Source organism: Meleagris gallopavo, chromosome 11 (genome assembly GCF_905368555.1).
Source record: "Meleagris gallopavo chromosome 11, MGAL_WU_HG_1.1, whole genome shotgun sequence".
Lineage (NCBI taxonomy): Eukaryota > Metazoa > Chordata > Aves > Galliformes > Phasianidae > Meleagris > Meleagris gallopavo.
Genome location: NC_139414.1, coordinates 20,079,518 through 20,097,131, shown reverse-complemented (window position 1 = coordinate 20,097,131; position 17,614 = coordinate 20,079,518). Strand labels below are relative to the sequence as shown.

The 17,614-nt window shown below is 37.2% G+C and overlaps 1 protein-coding gene across 7 annotated transcripts; it reads right to left on the bottom strand.

The window, feature by feature from the left end:
* Positions 1-2,452: 2,452 nt before the first annotated feature.
* Positions 2,453-16,136, bottom strand: ZBBX (zinc finger B-box domain containing). Of its 7 annotated transcripts, none has more exons than XM_010716963.4 (18): positions 16,013-16,136; positions 15,500-15,644; positions 14,700-14,788; positions 13,827-13,940; positions 13,427-13,520; positions 11,630-11,678; positions 11,377-11,486; positions 9,710-9,874; positions 9,082-9,241; positions 8,370-8,490; positions 7,715-7,845; positions 7,401-7,504; positions 6,967-7,073; positions 6,601-6,764; positions 5,562-5,711; positions 4,734-4,970; positions 3,559-3,697; positions 2,453-2,670 (listed from the first exon to the last, which is right to left on the bottom strand). In XM_010716963.4, the coding sequence occupies exons 3-18, from the start codon at positions 14,765-14,767 to the stop codon at positions 2,595-2,597; spliced, it is 1,989 nt and encodes a 662-aa protein (XP_010715265.2). In that variant the 5' UTR covers positions 14,768-14,788; positions 15,500-15,644; positions 16,013-16,136; the 3' UTR covers positions 2,453-2,594. The 7 variants fall into 7 exon arrangements, with proteins under 7 accessions (XP_010715265.2, XP_085088995.1, XP_010715266.2 ...); XM_085232869.1 differs by having other exon boundaries at positions 14,700-14,790; positions 15,513-15,644; XM_010716964.4 differs by having other exon boundaries at positions 15,981-16,130.
* Positions 16,137-17,614: the final 1,478 nt, after the last annotated feature.

The window sequence follows — 17,614 nt, the reverse complement described above, 5'->3', positions numbered from 1 at the left end:
GAAAAAGTCATTTGTAATATAAAAATACTTTCACACAAAACAAAACCAGCTACAACATTCCTCCATTATCTTTTATATAAATTGAACCTAAGAATGGAACAGCTGCCACATTCAGCCGACAATTCATTTGACATTTTGACATATCATTCAAATTCAGATTATTTCTTTTTTATCTAAAGCAAATAGATTTTGCTTTAAATAGCCCACTTCACGCAGTGATACTTGCAGGCACAAATCCTTGGATGTCATTCGTGCAAAAATGTTTAACTGACTTGTAAATTATGAGTGATTTACAAAAGCACAGATTTTCACGTTATAAGACAACAGACTCTGAATTAAAATGCATCAGCACGGAAATAGATAATCAAGAGGAAATGTTATGCTGTTTGTAACTTTTTCTTTAAATTAAGATAGCAATAGCACACATCAGGATACGAGCAGCTCCCTTCCTGCTTCTCTTCATGCACTTGTTGAGCCCCTGCACACAGACATGGAGCATTCCCCATCTGAGCACAGCAGAACAAATGAACAGCAAGCACACAATTCACAGTGCTCTGCAAAGAGATCTGAAGTGCTCTAAGGATAGCCTGCAAATACTTGTAAACAAAACTTCTGTCAATGGAGACTCACCTACATGCTCACGAGTGTGAAAACATTTTTATATGTAAATACTGACCACTTCCAAATAGACTGCAAAGTCTAAATTAATCGCCACAGTAATTCATAAGATTTGCGTAGTGTAAAACCACACATTTCACTAAAAGTCACTCAGGACATATTGGTAAGATTGATAGACTAACTGGATGACCAAAAAGAACACCTGAAGAAAAACATACGAAGAGATCTTGAAACGTTCTCAAGTTCAAATTACTAAACTGAAATATGCTTACAGCATAACTGACTAGAGAAACTACTGTCACTTTGGAGTAAGTTCTAGTCCAAAGTTCGTTAGCTGTATTATCATGACCATTTCTTTCAGATAAAAGGAATGGGAAGGCACAGCTGGTAAATCCAGATGTTAAACACACTGTCTTCCTATTAATTTCTTACAGTCACAAAGGATTAAAATCTGACTGTTGAGCCACACAAATACAGTAGCATATGCTTCACTAACCTCTTAGTTAAAAGAGTTGGGAACAGCATAGAAGTCAGCCTCTCTCTGTTCAAGGGAAATGAGCATAACAGAAACAAGCAGAAAGGTGACTCAAAAAGAAAAGGTTGCATTCATGAAAGAGCAGCATTGGATTTAATCTACAGAAAATATGCTTTCTGATTTTATTATTAGAGTTCTTGGTAATGAACTCCTGTAATGAAACGCAGATATATGGTAAACTTCGTAAAGAAAACTGAAGTGAAAAAATATGCCCTCACCTTAAAGACAAGAAACATAGCAGGAAGTCAAACCAATGGTCTGCTCAGCCCAATCACTCTAGTCTTTATGAGCTAGGCTCACTCAAGTACTCCTTTCTGTAAAAGAAACTGATGTAGTGTTCAGTGCATAAGTGAGAGAGAGATAGAAAATAACTGCACACCACTTTAGAGTTATATAGCATTAAGGAAGACACCAGTAAGTGTGTTTAATTGCCAGAAACCACCTCATGTATCAGGCTGTTTCTTCTGTTACATTAGAGCAGGTCATTTGCCACCTCTAAACAAACATCCACAAGGTTTTCAGGATGAGACTCCAAGACTTCCCTTAAACATTCCATGTATGAACAAAACAAACTTAGTAAAACTACCTGCATATGTTAATGTAGTGATGAAAATCACAATCCTCATTAAAAGACATCTAATATCAGATTTCATGATTTACTGATCAGTTAATCACTGTTGCTGTGATGAATAATGACTGAAATGAACACATAATCCCTTCATTAAAAATCAAAGTGTTAATAACAATCAAATACACAGTGCAATTCAGAGAGCCACATTTTATACAAACACTCCACTTAAACCATTACAACTCAACGGTGGAACAGATGGAAAATATAAACCAAGTTATAAAGTTTCTTTACAAAAGCTTCAGTGAAAAATTTCCATTAATTTTAGTTGTGTCAGGTGATAACACCAATTGTCATTCCAAAGCTTACAGTTAGTCCCAATTGCAAAGTCTCCCAACACAAGAGAGAGAAATCTTGCATTTCTGACACCAAGTCCTAAGTGCAATTAGGTAGTTTCACTTCTTTGGTGACCAAAATCAGAGAGAAGATTAAGATACCTTCAAAATATCATAAAAACCACAGTGGACAAAACAAGCACTGCACCAAACAAAAAAGCTTTAACTACATTTCAGACATATATCAAAACAAACAAATGAAAAAACCACCACCACACCTTGATGAAAGCTGAAGCAAGCTGTTGTGCCTGAGAACGCAGGGCATCACCCAACAAGTCTTTTCAGTTTTCTTTTATTCTGTTAGTTTTTCCACAGTAAGAAAAAATCCGAGTTGAGTGATTTTTAAAATTTTTTATTTACAAATTTACAAAACAATCCTTAATAAATAACATCAACAGCACTCAATAATTACTCTTCACCTGCTTCTTCGTTTTTATACGAAATGCAAAGATACAAAATCATTACATTCTTCACACATTTACTGTAATGCAAGAACCTGCCGTTTATCCTCCAGAATTTCTTCCTCGTCATCTATTTCGTCTGCATTACAGCCCCTTAAAACAAACACAACACAGTGATTTTCAGCAGCTCTAGTTCCTCTAGCAACTGTGTAAAGCCTCAGGGACATGCGTTCATGCACAGGAATAAAGGCATGTAAATAGTTTTTACTGTATGTTTTGCATACACCAAAACCTAGTCTATTCAGTTTTACCCCCTCAGCTTTTATGACATTTTATTTAGGAGATGTAAATGAATGAGGAAGAGGTAAACAACCTTGTCACTGGTATGCTTTAGTGGAGAAATCCCACAGTCCAGAATGGTTGAGCTAGAAAAGTGACCCTCATTAACACCAACTGCATCAACTGCAAATATAGTTTAGATTTCTACTGAGCTGTCATTTCAGTATTCTCAACACAAAAGTTGAAGTCAGCTATATTCACACAATATATAGTGCCTCACCATTATTTGCTACAAGATCATAATAAGAAAACAATGGCAGAAGAGAACTTTGGGGAATATCCTCTTTTCTAATTTCCTCCTCAGTCTCCAAAGCAACGTGAATGGATACATCACAAATCAGTCTCTTAAACGTAATTGTCTCACTTGCTCACAACTCCTTTTACAGAAATCTTTCAAGCAGAGAGCTCAGATTAACATTCATTTTAAATATTAGTGCTGCATATTAACAAAGCTTTTCCATTTTTATTTTTTAAATCTCAACATTTCTAATTTGAGATCTCAAAACTATATTGCTCTACTCTTAATCTGAGATGCAATTACTGACTTAAAAGAAACAAGATACAAAATAGGTCATGCTGGCATTAGTAATAAGTATACGAAGTAAAATCAGAAAGTTAGACTGTTTTACAGTTCTGGGAAGATGTTTGGCATATTAAAATTTTTACAGTACCATAAAAACACACTTGAGGAATTTAGCTTACCGAAGCACATCAGCTCTGCTGTAGTCTTTTAGATCCGAGGTTTTATGGAAATCTGTAACACTTCCATATATCTTCCTTGAGCATCTGCTGGAGGAGGTTACATCTTCAGAAGTTAGGCTGTAAAGTTTTTCTTGAGGATCTGAAATATTGGGAGTCATTTCAGTGACCAATATAACCAAAAAAAACCCCACATTATTTACACTATCAATTTTAAAGTGTTTCACAGTATAAACGAAAGCATTAAGTGCTTAACTAATTGTAGCTGGTAAAGGATGTCATTACAAGCCCTCAAGTAAATTATGACTTTTTATTATATAAGCTCCTGTATCATTAGAAATAATGGAGAGAGTTCAGTTCTGAGATGCTTATACCAACACAATAAGAAACACTGTAGGTAGGGTCCAGTATGAGACCTCTGTGTACAGCAGCAAAGGCAGGTGGATAATGGTAGAATGCACTTAAAACAGTAATGGATATACCAACAAGTACTAATCCAAAGAGATAATCAGCCAGTGCCACAGTCTAGAGTTGTTAGACAACACACATGCCAGCACACTATTATTTTTCCAGCTAGTCACACATTTTTGCTACTGGTTTCTACACATGTGAAAAGTATTCCAAGGAAGTGGAATGAAAAGGGGAAATAAAGACTGGGACAGTCTTAAAAAGACAAAGCAAAGTTGCTCGAGTCAAACCCAAAGTGAGACAACATCATATCTATAGTACCTTATTACTGGCAGTTCTCATCAGGATAGGTTCATAGAATTTTCTGTCCATCTTTTCCCCTTCCTGTTAGCCCTGTTTCACAAATCTAGCTTCTAACAACACTTAATGTGTCCATTTTGAAGGTAAGGATACATATTGAAGGAAAGGATACTTATTTGGAAGTAAATCTTTATCTGATAGCATACATACATATATTCTGCAGATCCCTGCAGTGAAATCGCAGAGTATAAATAAAATAATTAAGACATTTGCATGAAACAGTTGCTTCTACTAAATTAAGGGTAGATTGAAGTATGATCAAATAGAAATAAATCACAGTTCAACTAGTCTTGCATAGTCAATCGGTTTCATATTATTAAATCTAACTCATATTAGGGCAAAAAATAAGGAAATTGCTACGTGCTTTCATTACATTACCTCTAAGGAGAAAAAGCAATATTACCACTTACCTATATAAGTTTGTAATTCTTTTTCCAGACAGAGTAAGGCTTCTTGGTCAGCAATACATTCCCAACGATGCTCATCTTGTTTAATTACATCAACATACTTGTGCTTTGATATCTCAGTATTAGCTCTAAATGTATGCATAGGTGAACTCTTTGGTCTTGGATGAGTGTATTTTGCACAACCTCTGGTGCTACCACATAAACTGACATCTGTTGATCGAGGTCTGATAGAATCATTCCCTGAAATCACAGAAGATCACAACTTGTATCAAACTCAAGATTTCATAAAGATAAAAATAATGATGTAATCTGTAGTTTAAATTACGAGTTGATCTAAATGGATTATAATAAATCATTAATTTTAAACAAATAAACATTATGAACATTTAGTACTCAGATAAATCTCAAACTCTGTGCTTCCTAGCTGGAAAAAGTCAAACTGACTCCAAGACTGCATATGTTCCACTCATCTAAAGCAATCCAAGGCTCTCAGGAACGTTTGTAAAAGAAAAAAAGCTGTTTAAGTGTCAGTTATTGATTGTCCTCCTTTAAGCTGCTGAAACCATCCCTGTCATTTAAATACCTGTCAAAACTCCAAAACTTTTGTAATACCGATGTTTTGGTGGTTGTTTCTTCTGCTTTTACTCTGTATTTGGAACAAAAAACCCAAATCATTTCCCAGTTCAACAACTTTCAACACAGAAACAGAGGGTCTACAGCAAATAGATCCATAACATTCTGTTTTAAAGAAACAAGGTTACAAACATGCTTAAAAATAAATACTAGGCAAAATAACCTATTAAAGCAGGATCTCAAGATTATTATTCTTACCTGAGTATGGTCTGCAAGTTACCAGAGGAGAAATTCTTTGAGACTTGAGACCACTTGAAGATCTACTCATTTGACTTTCTAAGACAGCCTGAACTACAGATTTATCTGCATGTTTGCTTAAGCTCGTGTCAGTAACCCATCTCCCATCTCCTGAAATTAAGAGTTATTAAAAGGAAAATCGTTATTGATTTTGTATTAAAGCACACTTACTGTATTTGCTGCATTTGACAGAAGGTGATATAAAGAAATCTTTTGAGTTTTCTGCACTTACTATAAAATAGCATAAGCAGCACCTCTCGATCCTCCTCCCCCCTATTTGAAGGCTCAAATAAGCAGTTCCTTGTATTAAGTACAAAGAGAACACACTCTAGGTCCTGAAGTGCTGGAGCAAACTTTCAGTACTTGCAAGGTTAAGAAACAAAGTATCCTTACAGACCAACATATTTCTTAAAATTAATCTAGTGACCTATCCTGTATATGCTTAAGACACAGAATAAGATCCTTGGAACCACTGATGTGTGTAAGAATTCATCATGACAACACTGAATGTAACAGGCACTGGAACACTTACACCAAAGACTATCTTTCACGCAGAAAATATTATAATTTATACTTTTCTTCAGCTTATCAATATAAAAGCATTTTTTCCTACGTGAAAAGAATTATAGAATGGTTTGAGTTGGGAGGGATCTTTAAAGACCATTTAGTTCCAAGCCTCTTGCAAAGGGCAAGGATAAAAAGACATGTGCCACATGTTAAATCTAATACTGTACACTGAAACAGATTTGTAAGATCACATTCTGCTTAACAATGGATTTCTTTCCAGTCTACAACTCAGATTAGAACAGCTGCTATTCACATAAAAGCTCACAGAAGTGAGATAACTACCACACAAGTTGTGCTCATGGCACTTATGTAGCTCAACAAATGGTTAATTAAAAGAAAACTACTATTATCAGTAGCTAACTATCATGAGAACGATAGAACTGCAAATAAAACTTACGTATATAACAGAAAAAAGAAAACTATGAAAATCTACCTTGGAAGATTTCTTTAGAGGAAACAAGATTTCCATCAGGAGAAGGTAAACGATTTTGAGCATCAGCCACAAAATTTGAGTGACAAGATGACTTCATCATGGCTGCAGTCTCTTTTGGCAAAAGGTCTGGTATTGTGTCTTGCTGATCTGCAATTGCTGAAGCACTTGGAACCAGAGGAAAGATTACAAGAGTAAAATACAACAAAACAGATCACATCCTACCGACTACATTTTGGGATGTCAGAAAAATTGTGTGTGTTTCACTTGATATCACAGTTCTAATTATTAAAGATAAGTTTTGTCAGTTACTTATGAACATTAATCAAATTAGAAATTACTCCCTTCCTCTTACAAATAATCTCACACCTTCCAAACTCTTCAAATGGTTCAATATTTCTCTGGTTATTCATTCCTGTAGCCTCAGCTTCACACACCAAGAAGTTACACGATTCTTCCAACTCCACGTCGTAAGACTAATTAAAAAAAAAAAAAAACACAAAAAAAAACCATATTCAGCAATAGAATCTAAGTACCACAAACTCAAGTGACAAAATGCCTGCAGACTTAATTTCTGTGTAATTCCTATACATTAAGGGTCCACAGACACCATAGGAGAAAATGACTGTGAAGTGAAAGCTACAATTTCCATATTTTTATGAAAATGATCAGAAGACCCAATGTATGCACATAGTTTAATCACGAATTACGACGTTGTTGCTAGTTGAAAATTTCAACAGGTCAACATTTAAACCACACAAGATGACTGTGAAGGTTTATGAAGTTCTTCAGCACATACTTACATCATCAAGAAGTTCAATTTTCAGAGAGGACTCCGCACTTTCCATAACAGTCTTGGGTTCTTTCTCTCTAAAAACAGATGTCCAGTATCTCCTCACCTCTTCAACTACAAAATATAATTAATATAACGCATTTTATTTTTTCATGTTTGTGATACGTTTCTAAAAACACAAACTATTATGTTACTTTCTAAGTTATAGTTGCTTCCCTTTTTCAGGCAGAAACTGTTCAAGAATGTATATTTCAAAAAGCATAGCTAAAAAGTATCTACCTCCCAAATACGTAATATTTAATTTCAATAACAAATCTACTACACCTGTTAAATCATCTGTATGACCAGCATTTCTTTTTTCTTCTCCTCCAGTCATAGCTTTGGGTAATGCAGTCGGTTCATGCTCCAGCCTTAAATCTGTAGGGCAACTAGCAGGCATTTCATCAGCAGAAGTCCTAAAAAGAAAGAAAAGAAAAACAAACAACCACCACCAAAAAAAAGAAATTATAATCAGGCTTTTAGAACGTTAGCTTTTTTTTATGTCATCCAAAAAAAAAAACCCATACTATTTACTACTGCTAAAAAGCAGCCACTTTTGTTCAATCTCACTTGAATGAATGATGGGATAACCTCATGCTGCAGGCACTCAACAAGTGTTTGTTATATTTAAAGCGCTATCTTAAAGGGCACTCTTTTTCTGTATAAAATTCCCAAAATAAAAATCAGGCTTCCAAATATCATCATTGGCCTTCAAATTCTGCAACCAATTGACAGCAAAGAGACTCTCTTCAAATACTCTTCAGTAATTCTGGTATATGAAGTCATCAAGTCTGGCTACAATGGCTACATTGCACAATTACATGCCTAGTAAACAGCCATCCTAATTAATCCCCCAGTACCACAAAGTTCCAATGGAATTTTGTTAATGCCATGAAGCATTTCTGACTTCTTCAGCTAGGACCAGCAACTTCAACAATACCTTTTGTATTTCTTAAGCAAGAGTTTCTCCATGTAGCTCAGGCCGCTCTCCTTGAATTGAATTTGGACATGTTCTTTCATAACAGAAAGATTGGTCTGTACCTCATGATTTTCCACAGATTCTATTAGAATGATTAAAGGAAAAAAACACAAATGCAGATATTGACATTTATAAGCTCGATATTTAGGTACATTTCTTTCGAGTGAACATCAAGGCAGTAGTCTGTGCCCAGCTAAGCCTTGCTTAATTCTAAAATTTACAGTGTCAGGATAATCCTGTTAGACAAAAAGATAAAGGGAGCTTTGAGTCATTTGAAGCATAATTTACAACTTGTTTCCATTTACTGGACTCAGCCAGAAGGAATTTATGCTGTCAAAACTTGTAGAAAACACTGGTTTTATATAGTTTTAGACAGGATTGTGCATCTAATGGTTACCTGGCTTCTCTTCTTATTACTAAAAGTAAATTAAAAAATAATCTCAGTAGGGTGCATGAGATCTTAAAACCAGTCATTGCACAATATTTTCAGCAGTGGTGGTAGCCATAAAACTTAATAGGTTGTTGCTAATTTACAGCAGAATGTAGAGGAAAGAATAAACATTTATTGTTCAGGCAGAATACCTATCCTTGCTACTTAAGATAGCTGCTAACTTATCCAAACAGCTGCTGATGTTTTTAAAATGCAGTTCAAACAACAGCAAAGAAATCATACCTGGTAGAACCTCACCAGTACGCTGTTCTGGTCTGTGATCATGATTACCATTCCTCCATTGAATCAAAGCTTCCTGAAAAGTCTTTGCAGATTCTTCCTCATTAAACATACCATTTAGCAATATCCCTGTGTCCTGATTGTCAAGGCCAGAAGAGAGCTCCTAAATCAATTCCACAGCATCATTAATACAGCACTTCTGATAATAATCCTCTCTCTGGTTACATACAAATAGCAACATTTTTATTCTCAGCTAAGAAAATGCAGAATCCAGTTTTCTGTGCTGCTCTGGTAATCAAACCCACTCAATTGTTAAGTGTGATCTTGCCCACAACTAAACTCAAGTGCTCTGTCAAGAGCAAAATAAGGGGGGAAAATGGATTAAGCAAAAAAAAAAAAAAAAAAAAAAAAAAGTAAATAGTTTTAGTAGGCATAAAGCATTAGTCATAGAGAACCTACATCCTGTGTATATAGGACAGATATTATACCTAGAGACATAAATACAGGTCACTAGACTGTTAAAGCTGACAATCTGATCCCTCACACTCAGCACACTGAGAGAAACCTCAGGTCACTCAGCTGAAGGTGTCACAAACATTTAAAAGGATTTTGGCTTTGAACTGCACAGTACCTCAGCAGTGCCTGCTGACGCTAGTGAGGATGGCAACTTGTTTGAAGTGACCCCATGCTTACTGTTCAGCTTCTCCTCATGATTAATGTTTATTTCATTCATCGATGAAGTCAATCTGAAGCGATCAACAACTTGCACATTTCCAGCACATGTACTGGCTTCTGTCTGTTTATGGAATAATATGAAACCTTTTATTTGTTATAAATAAACTTCCCACCAAAGGGCGCAATAGAAGAATCACCAGGATCAGACATAGAAAGCAGAGAGACGGTGGCAAAGACAGGCTAACATCAACAATCAGTGCGAAGAGTTGATACAAGCGTGCGAACTACAATCGAATACCCGCAGTCACAGATGCTCGCAGAGCAGCAGCCGTTGAGCACGGCCGGACCCGCTGCCCCCCCCGGACCTGCTGTGGAGCCGCAGCGCCCTCTGGCGGTGATCTCGGGGACAGCCGGTGTCCCCAAGTGGTCACCGCATCGTGAAGGCGGGGAATGAATGAATTCTTAGCTGAGCGCTAAGAGAAGCAAAACACAGGTGGTTCTGATGCCAGGTTATGTTCAGAGGAGTTTTGGAAGGTAGGTTTCCTGCTTGCCTTTGCTAAAAGACACACAACATAAGCCAGCTCATCATTCATGGTGATGATTTCCTGTAATTTAGCCAGCAAGCCAGAGTTTAGAAAGAAAACAGAATTATCAACGCATCCTGCTTATCTAAGTATTTAAGTACCGAAGTATTTAAAAGTACAAAATATGCACAGACTATTGAATACGCGCTATTTGCCTGCAACCATTCAGCTTGCTTCGATCGCGGCAATCTCAAGTCTTCCTCAGCCACATGGACACGCTGGGCCAATGAACGAAAAACACAGCCTGGGGAAGCTCGCCGTTAAAGACCTGATAAGAGAGCTATTTACCACTGCCACTCCTGGAGATCAACACGTAAAGCCTTCCTTTACTTAAGGTATACTGAGCAGTTATCATTGAGTGCAATCATAGAATTGAAGAGGATGTCACCGTGTAGAACGCTATCAACATATTTGCACAGGCAGGTGGAAAAAGCCTATTACAACAAAAATTCCATTCCAGTTAAGTCAGATCATTTAAAGTTGGTTCAAAATAGTCTTAGATATCTTTTTTTTTTCCCCTGTTTTTAAGTTACTGCGTATCTAATAGTTTTTAACTTGGCATCTCATGTGACCACCCCAGTGAAGCAAGCAGCCCCCTAAATGACTTACTATTCCCAGCAGCTGAATAAAGTATAAAATACGTATAAAAATCTTGTATTTGCCAGAAAAACTAAGGATGAAAGTTCAACTCAGAAATTCCTAGACATTACCATTTCCCAGTGGCAAAAGTGTCATTAAAATATATTCCTCTCCAAAAAGGGAGGCAGAAGGAACACACTTCCACTGACTGCAATACAACAGCACTGCACAGAAAAGCCAGCATAAGACAATAACTAACATTCAGACTTGAATGTGTGTTTTAAGAGTGCACATTTGTATCTCCACATATGGAGTTCACTGAAGAGACCTATGCCAGTTGACTCCTTCCTGTAGGCCACACACTTTTCCTATATACTATACCATATAATCATGCCTAGATACTGTTACAAAGCTTTTATATACACATATTCTACTGATACCTTTTATACCATATACTTACCAGCCCTGCATTCTTACTATGTGGACAAGGGGAAACTATCTCCTTTGCTTCAGATTTTTCATGAGCTCCATAATTTGACATTTCATGCTTAAACGGTTTTGTCTCCGGCACTGGGGAAAAATAACAAAACCAAATAACCTGCTACCACAATCTCTGATTTCTTCTTTACTGCTTCATTGCAGCAACTTTCAAGAACCTGATACTCTGCCAGAAGTTAGTGGGTTCTTAATTAAGTTAGTAAAGAAACCATTACCTTGAAGAGGTTCTTTCAGTACCTGCAACTTCACTTTTCCTGAAGAAACCTACAGGAAAGAGTATTGACATAAATATTTACATACTAATGTATTAGAGTACAAATATTGAAAAGAACCTTATGGTGCTAATGAAAAATGAGATCGTAGGTTCATAGAAGAATGCACACAAACCTGTAAAACTTTCATAACCATGCTGACTCCAAATAAAAATTCAACCAATGCAGTCTGCTGCACAGACTTCAAATCCACACATACACCCACCTAAAGTTCATTGAGGGGAGTGGCAGAGAGATAAGAAATTAGATTGTTTTGCTTATGCTTCCCCTTGTTACTCTTCCAGGATCTAGCACCCCAATAAACTAATCATTTCCAACAGTTTTGGTCCTTGGTTCTTCCTTCCAAGCTTTTCCACCACCTCCTTAGCCATCACGGCTGAAACGTGAAGCCTTTCCATTAGTAACAACTCCAAGCTTCTTGTTTCAGTCAAGGAAAAGAAGAAAGAAGCGGGTTAAAGAAAACTCTCCCTCTGATCCTCTCTTTTTCACTTGCAGGAAAGTGGACAACTTTATTGGAATTGAGCTTCTTGGCAGAAAAGACCTTCACACCAAACTGCTTCTGTTTCAGAAGACTGCTAGTAGCAACTTGTGATGGCTTAGTCTGACACTTTCACTGCCTGGGTTTTGTTTTAGACTTATTTGAGTCAGTTTTGAATAACCTCTCTTTATTAATAACTCTCATTCCAACATGCTTTCAGAAAAAAAAAAAGGTAAAAATCATAGTTGTAACGCGATTGTAATGCAATGGAAAACACAACGACAGCAGAACTGCAGGAACCCAGACTGCACCAAGTGAGGATCTACTCAGACATGATAGCAACGGGTATAGAAATAAGAGAGAAAAAAAAGCTGCTCAGAAAGCCACAGGGATCTCTGGAAAGAAACCCTCGCTTCCACTCCAACCCTTAAATGAGGTCTGGGAAGGGCTGCATCCTGACTCCACCCCTGCCAATCACTCAGGTACATTGCATGCACCTGAGCTCCCCTGAGCTGGCCCTGCCTTCCCATCAGGTGCTCAATCACTGTTCCAAACCATGACTTAACATTTCTACTACAATAATACTCAGTTTGTGTCTCATTCTGACCTATTTATGCCTCTGCAAACACATCTGGAATTATCTCTGAAGTTAATTAGTCTAGATTTGGCAGTCTGCTACAGATTTTTCACACAAATTCACGGAATGAGTAAAGAATGTCAGTGCAGTTTATCATAACTGTCATTTTAATAGTGTATAGGAGCACTATTTGATCACAGATGTGCTTAATGTTTACTTTAACAAAAAGCTTCAAGGATAAAAGCCTAAGTTATTAAAGTGATTATTTTATTTCATCAGAGAAGGAAATATTAAGACTGCCTTATTGCAGTTTGAAGTGATAACACCACCCATAAGGTGACTTAGAAATAAGCAACCTTTTACCAGTCTCAGCTGAAGTTACTCAGGACACAATGCCTTAGATTTAATACAGTAGGCTTATAATGACTTCCAGCTATACCAAATTGGACTCTCACAACAGCAAATTAGCACTGCTTCTACCAATCTAGTATCTATTGCAATTAAAAAACAACAGATGACTAGGCAGAGCTTGATGTGCCTCTAGTTCAAAAGGAAACAAATTCTACTCAGAATTACTCAGCTTTTTATTCCTACTGTATTTAAGATTCCTATATTTTGTAGCACAAATCATCTAAATCTCTCATTTTAAATAGCATTATCTGCAAATATGTCAATAGTTTATTACCTTATTCATTTTTTCTTTGTTTTGTGATAAAAGTCGGGCTTGGGTAGCCATTGTTCCTGCTTGTCCAGACTTCCAATGATAAGCACTTGATTTCCTATGAATGAAGGCAAGAAAGAGCTTATTAGACATGTACTAACTCTAACAGAACAGATTACTTTGGGGAGAAAAGTAAAATAAATCAAGAAGGAAGATGGAAAAGGAAAGGGAAAACTCTCTCTAGGGAGCAGCTGAGAACAACAGCAACAGGTTCCCTGGAAGAAAAGGTCAAGAGCATGTTGAATATTTCACCATGTTTTTTCTTACTGCCATATACTTTTCACCATTTCCATTCATATTGCTATTAGTACAGACTGTAGTATGCTAACTGACTGCAGAGTCTGCACTCAGAAATGTCACCTACTTTCTCTCCTCTTTTTCTCTGCTCATGTTGGACTGCAGCTGTCGTAATTTCTTCTCCACCTCTTTGTTTTCCATTTCCAACTTTACTTTCTCCAGTCGCAATTCTCTGACAGTTCTAGAGAAATTGAAGTAGTAAAACATACAATAGGAGCTACATAAAATACATTAAGACATCTGAAAGACATTAAAGCAGCAAGGAAAAGAAAGAGAAAAGCAGGTTACCCTTCTGTCTCCAGTAAGACTGAAAACTGCTCTGCAAAATTAACTGCAGGTCAAGAACAACCTTCTTACAACCAGGACTACCCTATCATAGTGGGCTTTACTGAAAGAAACAGTGTTTTGAAGATCCAGAGATTCCCAGTCTCTCCAGTAAACTGCAGGTTTTCACTCTCACAAGATCTGAAAGGCCTCAGATCAGAAGACAGCATAAAGATATTTATGGTTTGTTAATGCTGTTTCTTTGTTTTTGTAGAGATAAGGCTTATCCAATATAAGTTTATCTTGCTAACCTAAAACTAATCCAACTCTGCCTGCCTTCAGAAAAATTTGTTGCTTAATTATATTGCAATAAACTATCCCAGTGCATGCTTTATCATCATTTGTTCACAAATATATATATATGTTAGTTATACAGTCGTAAGATGTGAAAGTAATTTGAAGTCTAAGAAAGAAGAAAGGCTCAAGAGTAAAAGAATAGGGAAAATACTAGAAGAAAAACACACATAAGTGAGGTTTGTGAAGGCTCTGTGATCAAACATATTTTAATGATAATTCCTGTTTGCACACAAATAAGCTGTTCCACCTAACAGTTCGTGACAACTTAATAAAAATGCTGATACAACATTTCTATCACAGTCAGATAAAATGCACTTACTTTGCTTTTAATCTCACAGAGGTTCCACTTTTTGAACCTGGGAGTATCACAAAATTATTCTTGTTCATGGTTCCCAGTATTGTCTGTTCCTAAAAAAAATAAAAATAAATTAAAAAAAAAGAGAGAGAGAGAATTTGCATCCTCTACAGTGAGAAACCTTATGAGATGTTAATTTGATTGAAATTAAAACAGGAAAAAAATTGCTAGAAAGCCAAGAAATACCAATGCATGGAAGGAGAAACGCAGAGTGGAAGTGGTTTATATGGTGTCACTAGAAACCAAAAACAACTCTAGGTTATATTTAGTTGAAAGAAAAACTTGTTGTTACATTCACGATACCAGGGAAAAGATTTACTTTCCTGTTTCATTTGGGCAATTCCCTGAAGTTCAAAGAAATACTTAATATACTTAATACTCAGTGAAATGCATTTTTCTGGAAGGACCACCAAGGAGAACACTGAGGAGAAAACAGGATCAATACCTACAAAGTCAAACTGTTTCAGCTGATTTGTAATGATAAACGTCTTCATATATGAATAATGATAAATGTCTTCAGTCCTACCCAAATTGTTTCAAAATGGGAAGGTAATTTGCAGAGCAGATAGTTAATCCCTACTCTCAACATTTCCAGACTGGGGTAAAGACTCTTCCAACAGGCAAATTTATACAGCAAGAAGCCCAAACAGAAGCTTAACATCCATCCCTGCTCTAGAACATTTGCAGTGTAACTAACACAAGCTAAGCAGGCTGCTGAAGAAGCACACCAGCAGCTGATTTCAAGCACAGCAACTAAGACTTACAGATGACAAAACTTTCGTTCTTCAGCTGTTGGTTGACAGATTCCAGCTAAAAGCAGGACTTCAGTGCTGCGGAGAAGCTATTTCAAAAACATCAAATGGATAACTGAGCTCAAGAGCAAAAGTTCGGCTGTCTGTTCACACAAACCTGAAAATAAGCATTAGTGCAATTAAGTTGCATCTCAATGATACCTCAGTTCATGAATTGACACACGCCAGTAATTACTAACAGCTGGTGGAGAGGAACCTAAAAGCAACCTTGTTGAACTGGCTACTACTGGCTGAAATTTCTTCCTCATCCATTGAAGAATAGCTTAATAGCTTCAAAATGGACGAGATTATTGCAGTTCGTGGAGTTTAGTGCAAAACAGATGAGACTGCTACAGCTTGTTTCAAACTACAGGGAGCAGACAGCATCCCTACAAGCTTTCTCATATTAATAAACCCATAGAATCCAAAGGCTGACTACAGCACGTATCACAACCTGAATCGAATGCCCACCAACACGGATCTTACGCCGGAGTCTGGGCACAAGACGGGAGGGAAGATCCCGCCTCAGCCATCCCAGCAGTTCCCGCCGCGCTCCCACAGCTGCGACGCCACAGCCGTTCCCATGGCAACAGCGACGCGTTACGTCAGCAGCAGGAGGCGGGGCGGGCTGGGCGGGGCGCGTGCCGGAAGAGTCCATTCCGCACTGCGGGGAGGGGGGCGAACAGCCGTGTGGGGAGAGGGTTCTTCTTGCGGCTCGGAGGGGAGGTTGTGGTTAAAGCAATGGGTGTCTGTGTGGCATGTCTGCAGTGAGTGACAGGATAATCGTGTTTTAATCAATCACGTCTTTCAGTTTGTTTGCTTCGAGTCTAGACCTTCTAATATCAGTGGCCAGATCCTTATTTGTAATGGATGGGGGAAAAACAAAAAAAAACGGTCTTTGGAGAAAAGCTGTCATTTCAGGCAAAAGCACTCTGTTTGCGATCCAAACCAAGCTTTAATAAGCGCAAACCACTATCTGGTAGAAATGCATGTGCTCTGAGATGTGCTTCATTTGGAGAATTTGCATTTGTCCCATATGCATTCAGGCTCGGAGGCACTAAATAAGTTACACAGCTGTATAATCTGTCTGCCAGTAATTTTCTTTCATCGTCCTGGTTACAGCACGGTTTTCAAGATATTACCCTGACAGGCAACTTGTGTTGAGAGCCTGTGGAAACACGTGTGGGTTTTTTGATCTTGAGAAAGAATCACAGTTTGTATAATATGTGTAAATCTAAAAAAAAATGTGTCCTAATACTCTCAGCTCTAAAACAACGTTAGAGGTGTCTGTTTCACTGAAGACATTCTGCTAAAAAGGGAGAAATAAATTATTATTCGGTTTAAGAAAATAATTCCAAAGACCATGCAACAGGGTAGCCAACATGGCGGCCAACTGAGGTTCCCTCATAACTGAGAAAGCATAACTCTGTCATTAGCAACTGCTGATGTGCATTCTGGACCGTATATGGAACATATGGTTTAGCATTTAAATATATTCTTTCCTGTAGGGAAAACCTGTTATATAAAGCCACCTAAATACAGGACTTCATATCACATGTCCTCTTTCAGTTGCCAGTTGCTGGGTACTTATCTGTAAAGAATGCAATATTAATGCTGTTCTGGATAAACTGCATCTCATTCATTGCTACGGTGCTTAAGATTACTTGTAATTTCAAAGTTTCTGCTAGGAAAAATGCAATGCTTTTAGCTGATATGTAAGATTATTTCTTTTTCCGCAGGAAAATTGGCATTTTACTTCCAAAACTTCAGTGATTCATGCTGACTCCGTGGGCTTTGGGTCAAGTACTGTAGATGGAAGAGTGTCAAAAGCCTGTTTTATTTGAGACTTGAGCTGTTAGATTTATACACATGAGAGATGAAGTAATGCAGAGTCTGATGCTGGCATTCTACGCATCACCGTATTTATAATTAAAGGATTTAAGTTTCAGCTATTTTGTGTGTAATTTCTGGTGTTCAGTTCTATTCTTCATTTCGTATACTTTGACCTGATTTTCATAATTGAATATAGTTTCATATTTGTGCAATCAACTTTCACAAATGCAGATCACATACAATAAAGGGGTGAGC

Bases quoted from the DNA above. Each gene is read 5' to 3' on its own strand.
- ZBBX (XM_010716963.4), bottom strand. From the start codon at position 14,767: ATGAACAAGAATAATTTTGTGATACTCCCAGGTTCAAAAAGTGGAACC. The intron at 9,242-9,709 runs GTACTGTGCAGT...GAATTGATTTAG, and splicing joins CGTCAGCAGGCACTGCTGAG to GAGCTCTCTTCTGGCCTTGA. The intron at 3,698-4,733 runs GTAAGTGGTAAT...CCAATATTTCAG, and splicing joins AGAATTACAAACTTATATAG to ATCCTCAAGAAAAACTTTAC.